The sequence below is a fragment of the Mobula birostris genome, chromosome 12 (assembly GCF_030028105.1).
Source record: "Mobula birostris isolate sMobBir1 chromosome 12, sMobBir1.hap1, whole genome shotgun sequence".
In the NCBI taxonomy this organism is placed as follows: Eukaryota; Metazoa; Chordata; class Chondrichthyes; order Myliobatiformes; family Myliobatidae; genus Mobula; species Mobula birostris.
In genome coordinates, this window is record NC_092381.1 from 102,515,089 (window position 1) to 102,529,634 (window position 14,546).

The following is a 14,546-nucleotide window of genomic DNA, read 5'->3' on the forward strand; positions in this document are numbered from 1 at the left end:
TGCTAAATAGCTACTCCACCTGACTCTGCTTTGGACACTTTTAACTTGCACTGGACACTTATAACTGATTTAACCGACATGTGGCTGTTGTGTTTTACTATTTATTGTTATGTTTATTATTTAGTGTTGCGATTGTTATGTTATGATTGCACTGGCCCTGAGGAATGCTGTCTCATTCTGCCCTGCAGAGCTGATGTATGGTTAGAATGACAATTAAGTTTTTTGAATCTTAATACTTCTTCACTCAGAGGGCGGTGAGAGTGTGGAACGAGCTGCCAGCACAAGTGGTGCATGCAAGCTCGATTTCACAGTTTGAGTAGTTCGGATAGGTACATGGATGGTAGGGGAATGGTGGGGGGGGGGGGAACTAAGACAGTTTAAATAGTTTTGCATGGACAATATGGGCTGAAGGGCCTACTTCTGTTTTGTATTCTTCTGTGACTCTAATGAGAACATGAGATAGAGAATCTTTGAAAGTGAGTCCATTGGTTGTGAAAACAATTCAGTGATGGGGCAAATGAAGTTGAGTGAAGTTACTGCATGCTTCTCGATTAAATCCCATCTGATCCCCCTTCACAAACAAGAAAGAATTAGCAGATGCTGGAAATACCCCTCCCCCCATCCTTTACTTCATCAAGTATTTGGTAATCTCTCGCAAATGTCCATTTCTTGTCGGCCAACTTGAGCTCACTCTTTAAATATACACAGGCATTGCCCCTTTAATACAAAGTGTCCTGGGAATAAGGAAATAGTTTGATCGGCAATTTGACTGCCCAATCAAGTAAAAGAAATCTGGAGGACCGCGTCATCATTAGGCCAATCAGACGGATGTGGGGGGTTGGCCATAATACGCAGTCAAAAGTTGGCTGAGTTGTTTGAAGTAAACTTCCAGGAAGTTGCAGCGGTTGGGCTGCAAGCTGTGACTATGGTCAGCCCAGTCAGACCCGGAGAAATCATTCATCTGAATGTGGGAGGAAAGAGGTGGGTGATGAATTTTAACGCGCGTTTGTCACAGTGGAGAGTGTGGGACACTTTCAGTCTGCACCGCTTCCATTACAGTAACGCTGTTCAGCCTGCTCTAAATATTGTATTGTTCAATGTCGTTACTTCCACCCGCAGCGTGTTCCTCCGATACCCTTTTTTTATGTTCAGACAGTTAAACGGAGAAAACTTTTCTCTATCCCCGTTCACCTCCTTTGAGTGGACCAAAAGTGACCCTTTTGTTGGGTGGCGTTGTAGCCAACACGGGAAGCGCGGCGTTTTAGCTTGTACACACCACCGACCACCTCACTGATTTTTATGGTATCGTGGCCAATTATTACCTACAAATGACGCTGTTGGAGTAATTGTGCTGACCAGAGAGAGCCTTGACATCCTTCCTATAACGGGGCGACAAGAATACTCCCGATGTGGCCTAACCAACCTTTCTAAAGGTGAACACCAACTTCCTGACTTCTCGACAAAGCATAAGACCATAAGGCATAGGAGCGAAATCAGGCCATTCAGCCCTCCAAGCCTGCCCCTCCATGGTTGTCTTATTATCCCTCTCAACCCCATGCTTCTGCCGTCTTCCCATAACTTTTGTTGCCCCGACTGATCAGGACTCACTTCCTCAGAGAGAACGGGCGGAACCGTAGCGTAATGAAAGATGACAGGGTGGGGTTCTGTCCGCCCTGACAGAACAGTTACTATTTGGATCGGAACTCTTTAAGCTGAGTAGTATTTTGCTGCAGGTGTGTACTGAATATTTCACAGAGTCGGGAAATGGGCCCTTCGGCCCATCGAGTCCTTACTGAGTATCCCTTTCAGAACGAGTCCAATTAACATCTAACGTACAGTACTGGAACAGTCCCCTCGGCCCACAGTGTTGTGTCGAACCAGCTAAAAAAACTCGTCTCTCCTACTTTCACATTATATATATATATCCCTCCATATTTTTGGATTTCATGTGCCTATCCAAACGTCTGTTAAAAGCCTCTAATATATTTGCCGCCACCGCTGTACCAGGCAGTGCATTCTAGGCATCCGCCTCTCTCTGAATTAAAAAAAAACTTGCCCCTTACCTCCCCTTGCTCTCGCCTTCCTTGCATGCCCTCTGGTATTAGAAAATTCAGCCTTTGGACTTTCTGTCCACTATACCTATGTCTCTGATAATCCTGGAAAGCTCTATCAGATCTCCCCTCAGAAGAGACAGGTGATGGCCTTATAGGTTTAAGGACCGTGTGAAAGCCATCCTCATGCATGCTGACATCGCAGCTCGAACAGAGAGTTCAGGACCAGGCTGGATGGCGGGCCTAGAATAGTCACCGTAGTACAGATCTGGTTGCTGTTTGTGAGGGGAGTAAATGGCCACACCGGTTGGTCCAACAATGACTGGACGGTTTACCAGCCTTCACTATCAACGCTTATGCCTTCTTAGAATTGGACTGCAAAGTCACCTCAGAACACACAATTGATGAGCTGCACAGACAAACATTATTGTCGGAAACGATGGACAACCAACACTCACTCACTCACAAACACACTCACACACACAAACACACTCATTCACGCACACACTCATGCACACACACACAAACATACTCTCACTCTCACACACACACACACACACCCCCCACACACACACAAAACACACACAACACACACCACACTCTCACAAACACACTCACACACACATGTGTAAGAAAGGACGGAAGAAAGAAAAGGGGGAGGAGACCAGAGGGAGGTTAGCAAGGAGATGAGGTGAAAGAGGGAAAAGGTCGGGGGGGGGGGGGGGGGTGACATTACTGGAAGTTTGAGAAATCAATGTTCATGCCATCGGATTGGAAGCTACCCAAACGGAACACAAAGTGTTGTTCCTCCAGCCTACATGTGGCCTCATCACGACAGTAGAGGAGGCCATACATTGACGTATCAGCACGGGAGGTGGAATTAAAATGGGTGGTCACTGGGAGATCCTACTTTTTCTGGTGGATGAAGCGGTCTCCCAATCTTTTTCGGGTCTCACCAATTATAGAGGAGGCCACACTGGGAGAATCATACACAATATAGGAACATAGAACATAGAAAATAGGTGCAGGAGTAGGCCATTCGGCCCTTCGAGCCTGCACCGCCATTTATTATGATCATGGCTGATCATCCAACTCAGAACCCCGCCCCAGCCTTCCCTCCATACCCCCTGACCCCTGTAGCCACAAGGGCCATATCTAACTCCCTCTTAAATATAGCCAATGAACTGGCCTCAACTGTTTCCTGTGGCAGAGAATTCCACAGATTCACCACTCTCTGTGTGAAGAAGTTTTTCCTAATCTCGGTCCTAAAAGGCTTCCCCTCTATCCTCAAACTGTGGCCCCTCGTTCTGGACTTCCCCAACATCGGGAACAATCTTCCTGCATCTAGCCTGTCCAATCCCTTTAGGATCTTATACGTTTCAATCAGATCCCCCCTCAATCTTCTAAATTCCAATGAGTACAAGCCCAGTTCATCCAGTCTTTCTTCATATGAAAGTCCTGCCATCCCAGGAATCAATCTGGTGAACCTTCTTTGTACTCCCTCTGTGGCAAGGATGTCTTTCCTCAGATTAGGGGACCAAAACTGCACACAATACTCCAGGTGTGGTCTCACCAAGGCCTTGTACAACTGCAGTAGTACCTCCCTGCTCCTGTACTCGAATTCTCTCGCTATAAATGCCAGCATACCATTTGCCTTTTTCACCGCCTGCTGTACCTGCATGCCCACTTTCAATGACTGGTGTACAATGACACCCAGGTCTCGTTGCACCTCCCCTTTTCCTAATCGGCCACCATTCAGATAATAATCTGTTTTCCTATTTTTGCCACCAAAGTGGATAACTTCACATTTATCCACATTAAATTGCATCTGCCATGAATTTGCCCACTCACCCAACCTATCCAAGTCACCCTGCATCCTTTTAGCATCCTCCTCACAGCTAACACTACCACCCAGCTTCGTGTCATCCACAAACTTGGAGATGCTGCATTTAATTCCCTCATCCAAGTCATTAATATATATTGTAAACAACTGAGGTCCCAGCACTGAGCCTTGCGGTACCCCACTAGTCACCGCCTGCCATTCTGAAAAGGTCCCGTTTATTCCCACTCTTTGCTTCCTGTCTGCTAACCAACTCTCCACCCACACCAATACCTTACCCGCAATACCGTGAGCTTTAAGTTTGCACACTAATCTCCTGTGTGGGACCTTGTCAAAAGCCTTTTGAAAATCCAAATATACCACATCCACTGGTTCTCCCCTATCCACTCTACTAGTTACATCCTCAAAAAATTCTATGAGATTCGTCAGACATGATTTTCCTTTCACAAATCCATGCTGACTTTGTCTGATCATTTCACCACTTTCCAAATGTGCTGTTATCACATCCTTGATAACTGACTCCAGCAGTTTCCCCACCACCGATGTTAGGCTAACCGGTCTATAATTCCCCGGTTTCTCTTTCCCTCCTTTTTTAAAAAGTGGAGTTACATTAGCCACCCTCCAATCCTCAGGAACTAGTCCAGAATCTAACGAGTTTTGAAAAATTATCACTAATGCATCCACTATTTCTTGGGCTACTTCCTTAAGCACCCTGGGATGCAGACCGTCTGGCCCCGGGGATTTATCTGCCTTCAATCCCTTCAATTTACCTAACACCACTTCCCTACTAATATGTATTTCGCTCAGTTCCTCCATCTTACTGGACCCTCTGTCCCCTACTATTTCTGGAAGATTATTTATGTCCTCCTTAGTGAAGACAGAACCAAAGTAATTATTCAATTGGTCTGCCATGTCCTTGCTCCCCATAATCAATTCACCTGTTTCTGTCTGCAGGGGACCTACATTTGTCTTTACCAGTCTTTTCCTTTTCACATATCTATAAAAGCTTTTACAGTCCGTTTTTATGTTTCCTGCCAGTTTTCTCTCATAATCTTTTTTCCCCTTCCTAATTAAGCCCTTTGTCCTCCTCTGCTGAACTCTGAATTTCTCCCAGTCCTCAGGTGATCCACTTTCTCTGGCTAATTTGTATGCTTCTTCTTTGGAATTGATACTATCCCTAATTTCTCTTCTCAGCCACGGGTGCACTACCTTCCTTGATTTATTCTTTTGCCAAACTGGGATGAACAATTGTTGTAGTTCATCCATGCAACCTTTAAATGCTTGCCATTGCATACCCACCGTCAATCCTTTAAGTGTCATTTGCCAGTCTATCTTAGCTAATTCACGTCTCATACCTTCAAAGTTACCCCTCTTTAAGTTCAGAACCTTTGTTTCTGAATTAACTATGTCACTCTCCATCTTAATGAAGAATTCCACCATATTATGGTCACTCTTACCCAAGGGGCCTCTCACGACAAGGTCGCTAATTAACCCTTCCTCATTGCTCAAAACCCAGTCCAGAATAGCCTGCTCTCTAGTTGGTTCCTCGACATGTTGGTTCAAAAAACCATCCCGCATACATTCCAAGAAATCCTCTTCCTCAGCACCTTTACCAATTTGGTTCACCCAATCTACATGTAGATTGAAGTCACCCATTATAACTGCTGTTCCTTTATTGCACACATTTCTAATTTCCTGTTTAATACTATCTCCGACCTCACTACTACTGTTAGGTGGCCTGTACACTACTCCCACCAGCGTCTTCTGCCCCTTAGTGTTACGCAGCTCTACCCATATCGATTCCACATCTTCCCGGCTTATGTCCTTCCTTTCTATTGCGTTAATCTCTTCTTTAACCAGCAATGCCACCCAACCTCCCCTTCCTTCATGTCTATCCCTCCTGAATATTGAATATCCCTGAACGTTGAGCTCCCATCCCTGGTCACCCTGGAGCCATGTCTCTGTGATCCCAACTATATCATAATCATTACTAACAATCTGCACTTTCAGTTCATCCACCTTATTACGAATGCTCCTTGCATTGACACACAAAGCCTTCAGGCACTCTTTTACACCTCTCTTAGTCCTTTTACAATTATGCTGAAAAGTGGCCCTCTTTAATGCTTGCCCTGGATTTGTCGGCCTGCCACTTTTACTTTTCTCCATAGTACTTTTTGTTTCTACCCTCACTTTACACCCCTCTGTCTCTCTGCACTGGGTCCCATCCCCCTGTAGTGAACTAACCTCCTCACGCCTAGCCTCTTTAATTTGATTCCCACCCCCCAACCATTCTAGTTTAAAGTCACCTCAGTAGCCCCCGCTAATCTCCCTGCCAGGATATTGGTCCCCCTAGGATTCAGGTGCAACCCGTCCTTTTTGTACAGGTCACGCCTGCGCCAAAAGAGGTCCCAATGATCCAAAAACTTGAATCCCTGCCCCCTGCTCCAATCCCTCAGCCACGCATTTATCCTCCACCTCATCGCATTGCTACTCTCACTGTCGCGTGGCACAGGCAGTAATCCCGAGATTACTACCTTTGCGGTCCTTTTTCTCAACTCCCTTCCTAGCTCCCTATATTCTCCTTTCAGGACCTCATCCCTTTTCCTACCTATGTCATTACCTATTTTTCCTACCTATGTCACTACCTATTTGTTCTGCTTTCAAGGATAGGTGCCAGAAGGGAGATCAGTAGGGAGGGATGACTGGACAAGAGAGTTGTGTCGGGACCAATCCCTATGGAAAGCAGAAAGTGGGGGAGAGGGAAAGATGTGCTTGGTGGTGGGATCCCGTTGCAGATGGTGGAAGTTGTGGAGAATTATGCGCTGGACACAGGCTGCTGGGGTGGTAGGTGAGGACAAGAGGAACCCTATCCCTGGTAGGGTGGCGGGAGGGTGGAGTGAGAGCAGTTGTGCGTGAAAGGGCAGCATTGATGGAGGAGGAAGGCAAGCCCCTTTCTTTGAAGAAGGAGGACATCTCCTTCATTCTGGAATGAAAAGCCTCATCCTGAGAGTTGGACTCCAAGCCTGGTCCTGCGTGGTCGGTAGTCCCTGATGATAATTTCCTTATAACTCTTATCCTCCAGTCCTGGCAACGTCCTTGTAAATTTTCTCTGTACTCTAAAAATATATTGTCCTGCACATCTCCCTGAAACTTTCCTCCAATCATATGTCTATTCTGGGAAAGAATGTTGTTGTGTACCTAATGTATACCTCTTCTAATGTTATAAATTTCATCAGGTCTCTGCTTGAAAGGTAATAATTTATTTGTCCCCCAACATCTCCTCAGAGCTAATACACTTTGCACCTTTTTAAAAATATTTCCTTCAATCCATAATCCTGATTATTTTAGTTTATTGTGCACTGTTGAAGTTATGAAAATCCAGCAAGAATCATCAGTTCCATTGAAACCACATGTCCTAGGTTTCCAGTATACAAACAGCTTCCAGCGACCATGACTGACATCTTGCAGGCAGCTTACAAAACTACTGGATGCTTGCCTTCTTCTGGATATACTTCTGAACTGTGATCGATTGCATCCTGTAATTTCCCTTTAAGAACTTTTTTTTGGCCGAGTGAACGATCTGAAACTTCTGTGACCTCCGGGGATTCAATGTGAAATGGAACTATGGCTGTCACTGGGGGCGGCTGCATCGATTTCCAATGGCAGAATGAAAACTCGTGATCGGCTCCATTACTCCACGCTGATTGAAGCATCAAGCGAGACTAAAATCAACGAGGACGAGATCAGAAAATGAATGGGTGTTCGGTGCCGTCTGCCAACATCTGATTGATTTCCGGCTAGTTGCTGCTGGCGGAAGGTGCAGGAGCCTTGGTTCCCACGTCCGATTGCCCGGCGCCGCGTGGATGGGGACTCACTTCTGCTTGTAGTTTGATGCTGAATGTGGTTTACTGTTTGCACGGTTTGATCGCGGTGCTTCAGAGCAGAACTGGATCTGCGGCTGTGGCTACAGACATCGGCGCAGCACTGACTCAGTGGCAGCAGCCATGGCCGTCGGCTCCTGGAACGGCTTCACTCACCTCGGTGGCTCCTGGCTGAGACTCACTTGGGGACCCTGCGGTTTGATGTTTAACGTTCTGTCTGCTACCTCGTTAGCTTTTTGTTTGTGTGATTTGTTCTTTTTTTTTTACATGTTTGATCTTTGATGTATGGAGTTTTTCTTTAAATGAGTTCCATTGTGTTTTTTTGTTTTGTGGCTGTTTGTAAGGAGATGAATCTCGAGGTTATATATTGTATACATACTTTGATAATAAATGTACTTTGAATTAATAACCCAAAGCTTGATGGTAATCTTTTGCAGGGTCAGAGAATGAATGCAAATCCTTTGCTAGTCCAGGGTTGGATATAGTGACAGGTGACTGATTGCTGTATTTGAATATCCTCTATAGGTTCAGTTCCTCTCGACAAACCCTCACATGGATCCCAGACTCTTTCTTCTCAAGGTAAGTTGTACTTGCTGGTGCAGTCTGCAAACCGTCATCTAGATTGGCAGTTGGTTTAAAAATCAAAGCTTGATTCTCCCATTCATGATTTGTTCAACAAGATGTCATGCAAATTTTGTGGATTACATGTTAGCATGGAAAAAGAATATCTTGAATAGTCATAGTAGTCAAATTGGTTTTCATTTCCCCCTGGGATCAATAAAGTATGACTATGACTACTATGACTATTCAAAATATTCTTTTTCCATGCTAACATGTAATCCACAAAATTTACATGATATCTTGTTGAACAAATCATGAATGGGAGAATCAAGCTTTGATTTTTAAACCAACTGCCAGTCTGGATGAGTAGATAGTGTCATTAAGAATGCTTTGGCGCTTTGGCCGTCATGAATGAAAGTATTGAGTACAGGAGATGAGATGTTATGCTGAAGTTGTGTAAGACATTGCGGAGGCCTAGGTTGCAGTATCGTGTAGTTTTAGCCACTTACCAACAGGAAAGATGTAAGTAAGTTTGAAGAGAGAAATGTTGCTGGGACTGGAGGAACTGAGTTACAAGGAAAGACTGAATAGGTTAGAACTTTATTCCTTGGAACGTAGAAGATTAAGGGCAGATTTGATAGAGAAATACAAAATTATGAAGGATATTGGTAGGGGAAATGCAAGCAAGCTTTTTCCACTGAGATTAGTGTGGACTAACAATTAGAGGTCATGGATTAAGAGTGAAAGGTGAAAAGTTTAAAGGGAACATGACAGGAAACTTCTTCGTTCAGAGGGTGGAGAGAGTGTGGAATGAGCTGCCAGTGCAAGTGGTGAATGTGTGCTTGATTTCAACAGTTAGTAGGTATGTGAATGGTCGGGGTATGGGAGGCTTTGGTCCCGGTTCAGATCATTGGGAGTAGACAGTTTAAATGGTTTGGCACGGACTGGATGGGCCTGTTTCTGTGCTGTACTTTGACTGTGAAAGGCAAGAAAAGCAGAGCAAAACGAAGAAGGTAATTTTCAGAGTGGCGTTTGATCCTGTGACATGTCAACACTGACGGCCTTGAGGCCACGGTCCATATTCTGACAGACCAATGTGCTGTTGGGGTCAGGGACATGGGGTTAATGCACGGGTGCAAGTGGGCAGGGCAATGAAAGGGTCCTTGAATGGAAATTCAGGGTTGGGGCAAAGTGTGGGAGCTTGCGTGAGATGCTCTTGCATGTGGCTTGGGGAATGTGGTGTTGGATGCGGTGAGTGTTGCTGGATTTTGTGTGGGGTGGAGCTTTTGAGTTGCACAGGGAAAGGGGTGGAGTGGGATTGATTCTGTGGATGTGTGATGGATGGGGGATTAGGGGTATGTGGATGAGGGGATGGTTGGATCTGAATGTTAAAGGGCAGGAGATTTTTCTCTGGCCATTGAATCGTTACTCAGATTTCTGCTTCACAGCCTCCTGAGTGGACGGATCTGCAGCATGAGGGATGAAACCGGAGCTGTAAGTAAAGCTGGCATCAGCCTCAAACAATATTGGAGTAGGTTCACTGGTTTAGACAAAGGAAAGTGTAAATATTGCAACACACACACAAAATACTGCAGGAACTCAGCAGGTCAGGCAACACCTATGGAAATGAATAGACACTCAATGTTTTGGGCCGAGACTGAGAAGGAATGGGGAAGATGTCAGATGAAAAGGCGTGGGGGAGGGTAAGGAGGCTAGCACTGGACACAATAGGTGACCCCAGCAGATCTGGAAGTGAAGTGTTGGCTCATCTGGAAGGATTGTTTGGGGTCCTGAATGGAGGTGCGGGTGGTGGAGAATGGGCAGGTGCAGCACTCGGGCTGCTTGCAGGGATAAATGCCGGGAGGGAGATCAGTGGGGAGGGATGAATGGTGAAGGGAATTGCGGAGGGAGTGAGCCTTGTGGAAAGCGGAGGTGGGGAGGAGTTCAAGTGTTTGTTGGTAGAATCCCTTTGGAGATGGTGGAAGTTGTGGAGGATGCTGATTAAATATTGACGTAGTTTCAATGTTTTTTTTGCTCTAGATTTTTATTGATCGTGATCCAACTATGTTTGGTACAGTGCTGAATTTTCTTCGTACCAGAGAGCTGGATGCCAGGTAATGCCCATAATGACTGACAGCGAAGAGTTAAATGGCGTGAGTCAGAGATAACGATTCGTAGCCTGAAAACGCTGTTGCAATCAGATTGTGCTGCTTGCTCGAAAGGAGGCGGGAAGGAGGCTTTGATGTTTCTATCATTCATTCTATGGGTTTTCTTGTTTCGCAGATATCTGCAAAGAGTAAGAATTTCAGGTTGTCTACTGTACACCTTCTCTGATATTTGAACCTGAGCATTTTACACTGTAGTTTTCCCTCTTGAGGTATTTGTTGAAAATAGATGGCACAGTAAGGTATGGTTGCAAACAAACTGCTGTTCTATTAATAGTCTAGTTTCTCTCTGGTCACCATTACTGAAATTAACTTTTATTCTATAAGTATGGCCGTTTCCAAGCTGTTGAGGTGGGTGATTGGAGCTCATATTGAACCAAGCTTCGAGCACTCCATAATACCAACCATCATCATTACATGCCATGTCGTATGAGGTGGGCGATCGTGGTTCCATGATCGTGATTCTTGGCAAATGTTTCTGAAGAACTGGTTTGCCATTGCCGCCTTCCGGGCAGTGTCTTTACAAGACGAGTGACCCTCTCCCCAGCCCCCATAACCATTATCAATACTCTTCAGAGATTGTCTGTCTGGCATCAGTGGTCACATAACCAGAACTTGTGATATACACTGGCTGCTCATATGACCATCCACCACCTGCTCCCATGGGTTCACGTGACCCTGATCGGGGCGGGGGGGCGTGTGGTGGGGGAGGCTAAGTAGGAGCTACACCTTGGCCAAGGGTGACCTGCAGGTTAGTGGAGGGAAAGAGTAGCTTACACCTCCTTTAGTAGAGACGTATCTGCACCCCACCACCTGTATATTACTAATCATCCACTTCATATGGCAGCAAACTGATGGAGTAACTGACTTGGGTTTTAAATTCTGTTAAGTTAATCTTGATTAAAAGGATGGTTTCAGTAGAGACCTAAAGGTGATTCAAGATCCACAAACACCAAACTCTTATTTTTCTATGTGAACTGTCCCACTGGTATTCGGTTTTAAGAGGTCAGGATGTCAAGGCCTTGTATACTGTACATCAGTGTTAAAGAGAAAACTGAATTCTTGCAACCATATTCTTCCAGGAGTGACAAGTACAGGACTTATTTTGTCTTATTTTGAGTTCTGTATAATAGAATTTACACTATATGACCATAAATTGTAGGAGCAGATGCCATTGGGAAGAATAGATACTATATGAAGGATATATTTTCCATTATAGATATAACCTCCAGATTCTTGCCTTGTCCCAAAATCCCTTCATGCTCTGACTAATCAAGAATCTATTAACCTCTGCCTTAAATATACCCAATGACTTGGCCTCCACAGCTGCTTGTGGCAACGAATTCTGCAGATTCACCACACCCTGGCTAAAGAAATTCCACCTCGTCTCCGTTCTAAATGGATATCCTTCTATAATGAGTCTCTGGTCTTAGATTCTCCCACCATAGTAAACATCCACTCCACATCCACTCTATTGAGGCCTTTCAACATTCAATAGACTTCAATGAGGCTACCCCTCATTCTTCTGAGTTCCAGAGAGTACAGGCCCAGAGCCATCAAACTCTCCTCATGTGACAGGCCTTTGAATCCTGGAATCATTTTCATGAGCCTCCTTTTAACCCTGTCCAACGTCAGCACATCCTTTATTCTCCAAATACAATCACAGTGACTGTGTGTACTAAATACAGTAAGTGGTGTTGGGATCAGACAATATCCCAGTTTATAGTACTGAAGGACTGTGCTTCCAAACTAGGCAAGTGTTCTAGCAGAATTTCAACACTGGCATCTACCCAACAGTGTGCAAAGTTTCCTGGGGCTGTCCGTTCACAAAAAGGCAGGACCAATCCAACCAGCTAATTGTTAGCCAATCAGTTTACACTCACTCATCAGCAAAGTTCTTAGCAGTTGGTGTTGGTAATGCTATCAACTGGTAGTACCTAAATTACTCACTGATGCCCAGTTTGGAGTTTTGTATCTGGATTGCTTGGCTCCAGACCTCGTTTCAGCCTTGGTCCAAACACAACTAGAGAGCTGAATTCCAGAGGTGAGATGCAAGTGACCGTTTTGATGTCAAGCTGCCATTGAAGGAGAAGTGGCATAGGGTGTTGTTTCAGGCTGTCGGAGGTCATTATTCCCAACCCATGACATTGCTGCAGGAACCCCAAGTCTCCAGAAGACCTAGGAGTAGAATTAGGCCATTTGGCCCATCGAGCCATGGCTGATTATAATCCCTCTCAACCCATTCTACTGCCTTCTCCCCTTTGACGCCCTGACTAATCAAGTACCTGATAACCTCCGTCTCCAATCAGCTTTAATCACCATATTGGTGACATGACCACCTCCACCTTTTCACCATGAGGTCTGAAGTGCGAATGGCTGTTTCTTTGACAGCTCCTCAACAGATGTAGCAATCTGTGCTGGGACATTGATGCAAAGTTCATTCATGGAAAGTAACATTTAATGTCACAGCAATGTCAGGTAACAATTATCTCCAGCAAGACATTCCAATTACTTCCCCTTGATTTTCAGCTTCATTGCCTTCATCTGCTCCAGGCTTTCTGGAGGCCCACATTAACCAGAAATTGCACTAGACCTGCTCACGGTCTGGGTATCCTGTACTGAATGTATTGCCTTATGACACCCAAAGTGTTTCCAGTATCTGTATTATACAAGACAACAGTATATGGCCTGCCAGCCCATGAACCTCCACATCTAACACATCATCCTCCAGATCCAACACATCATCTCCCACAACTTCCACCATCTCCAAAGGGATCCCCCCACTAAACATACCTCCCTCCCGCACTTTCCGCAGGAATCACTCCCTCCGTGATCCCCTTGTGCATTCGTCCCTCCTCACTAATCTCCCTGCAACTGGACCAAGTGCCACACCTGCTGATACACTTCCTCCCTCCCCTCCATTCAGGGCCCCAAGCAGTCATTCCGCGTAAGGCATCACTTCACCTGTGAATCTGCTGGGGTTGTCTGTTGTGTCTGGTGCTCCCGGTGCAGCCTCCTCTACACTGGTGAAACCTGTGGTGAATTGGGGACCGCTTCGTCAAACACCTCTGCTCCTTCCCCCTCAAGAGAGACTTCCCGGTGGCCAGGCGTTTCAATTCACGTTCCCATTCCCATTCCAATACGTCTATCCGTGGCCTCCTCCACTGTTCTGATGAGGCCACCCTCAGTGGAGGAGCAGCACCTTATATTCCGTCTGAGTAGCCTCCAATCAGATGACATAAATACTGGAACACACATCAAAGTTGCTGGTGATCGCAGCAGGCCAGGCAGCATCTCTAGGAAGAGGGACAGTCAATGTTTCAGGCCGAGACCCTTCGTCAGGACTAACCGAAGGAAGAGCTAGTAAGAGAGTCCTGACAAAGGGTCTTGGCCTGAAACGTTGACTGTACTTCTTCCTAGAGATGCTGCCTGGCCTGCTGCGATCACCAGCAACTTTGATGTGTGTTGCTTGAATTTCCAGCATCTGCAGAATTCCTGTTGTTTGCGTAATATACATCCTGAAATGCTTTTTCTTCACAACCATCCATCAAAACAGAGGAGTGCCTCCAAAGAATGAATGACAGTTAGATGTTAGAACCCCAAAGTCCCCCCCCAGCTCCCCTCCTTCCCGCGTGTAAGAGACAGCAAGCAACAATCCCCCCACTCTCCCCACCAACAAAAAAAAGCATCAGCACCCACCACCAAGCACTCAAGCGTGAGCAAAGACACAGGCTTGCAGTACTCCAAAGACTACATTGTTCACCCGGCATTCGACATACCACAGGCTCTCTCTCTCCCTATTAAGGGAGAAAGAGGTGTCTCCGTTTCACAGGGTCGTCACGAGCAGTGGGGGTTTGTGAAAGAGCCTCCACCTTCTGTTCGCCAAAGCAAGCATAAAAGGCATTGAGCTTATCTGGGAGTGAAACCTTGCTGAACTTAGTGCTAACACGAGGAATTCTGCAGATGCTGGAAACTCAAGAAACACACATCAAAGTTGCTGGTGAACGCAGCAGGCCAGGCAGCATCTGTAGGAAGAGGTGCAGTCGAC

General features: G+C 45.7%; 1 protein-coding gene across 1 annotated transcript in view; it reads left to right on the forward strand.

Moving 5' to 3' along the window:
* Positions 1 to 852: 852 nt before the first annotated feature.
* shkbp1 (SH3KBP1 binding protein 1) overlaps positions 853 to 14,546 on the forward strand; it is a 63,718-nt gene continuing 50,024 nt past the window's right edge. The window contains exons 1-4 of the mRNA XM_072274399.1: positions 853 to 981; positions 8,298 to 8,351; positions 9,782 to 9,827; positions 10,374 to 10,447. Of these exons, the coding sequence (XP_072130500.1) occupies positions 926 to 981; positions 8,298 to 8,351; positions 9,782 to 9,827; positions 10,374 to 10,447 (230 nt within the window). The 5' untranslated portion in view covers positions 853 to 925. The remainder of the gene's footprint in view (positions 982 to 8,297; positions 8,352 to 9,781; positions 9,828 to 10,373; positions 10,448 to 14,546) is intronic.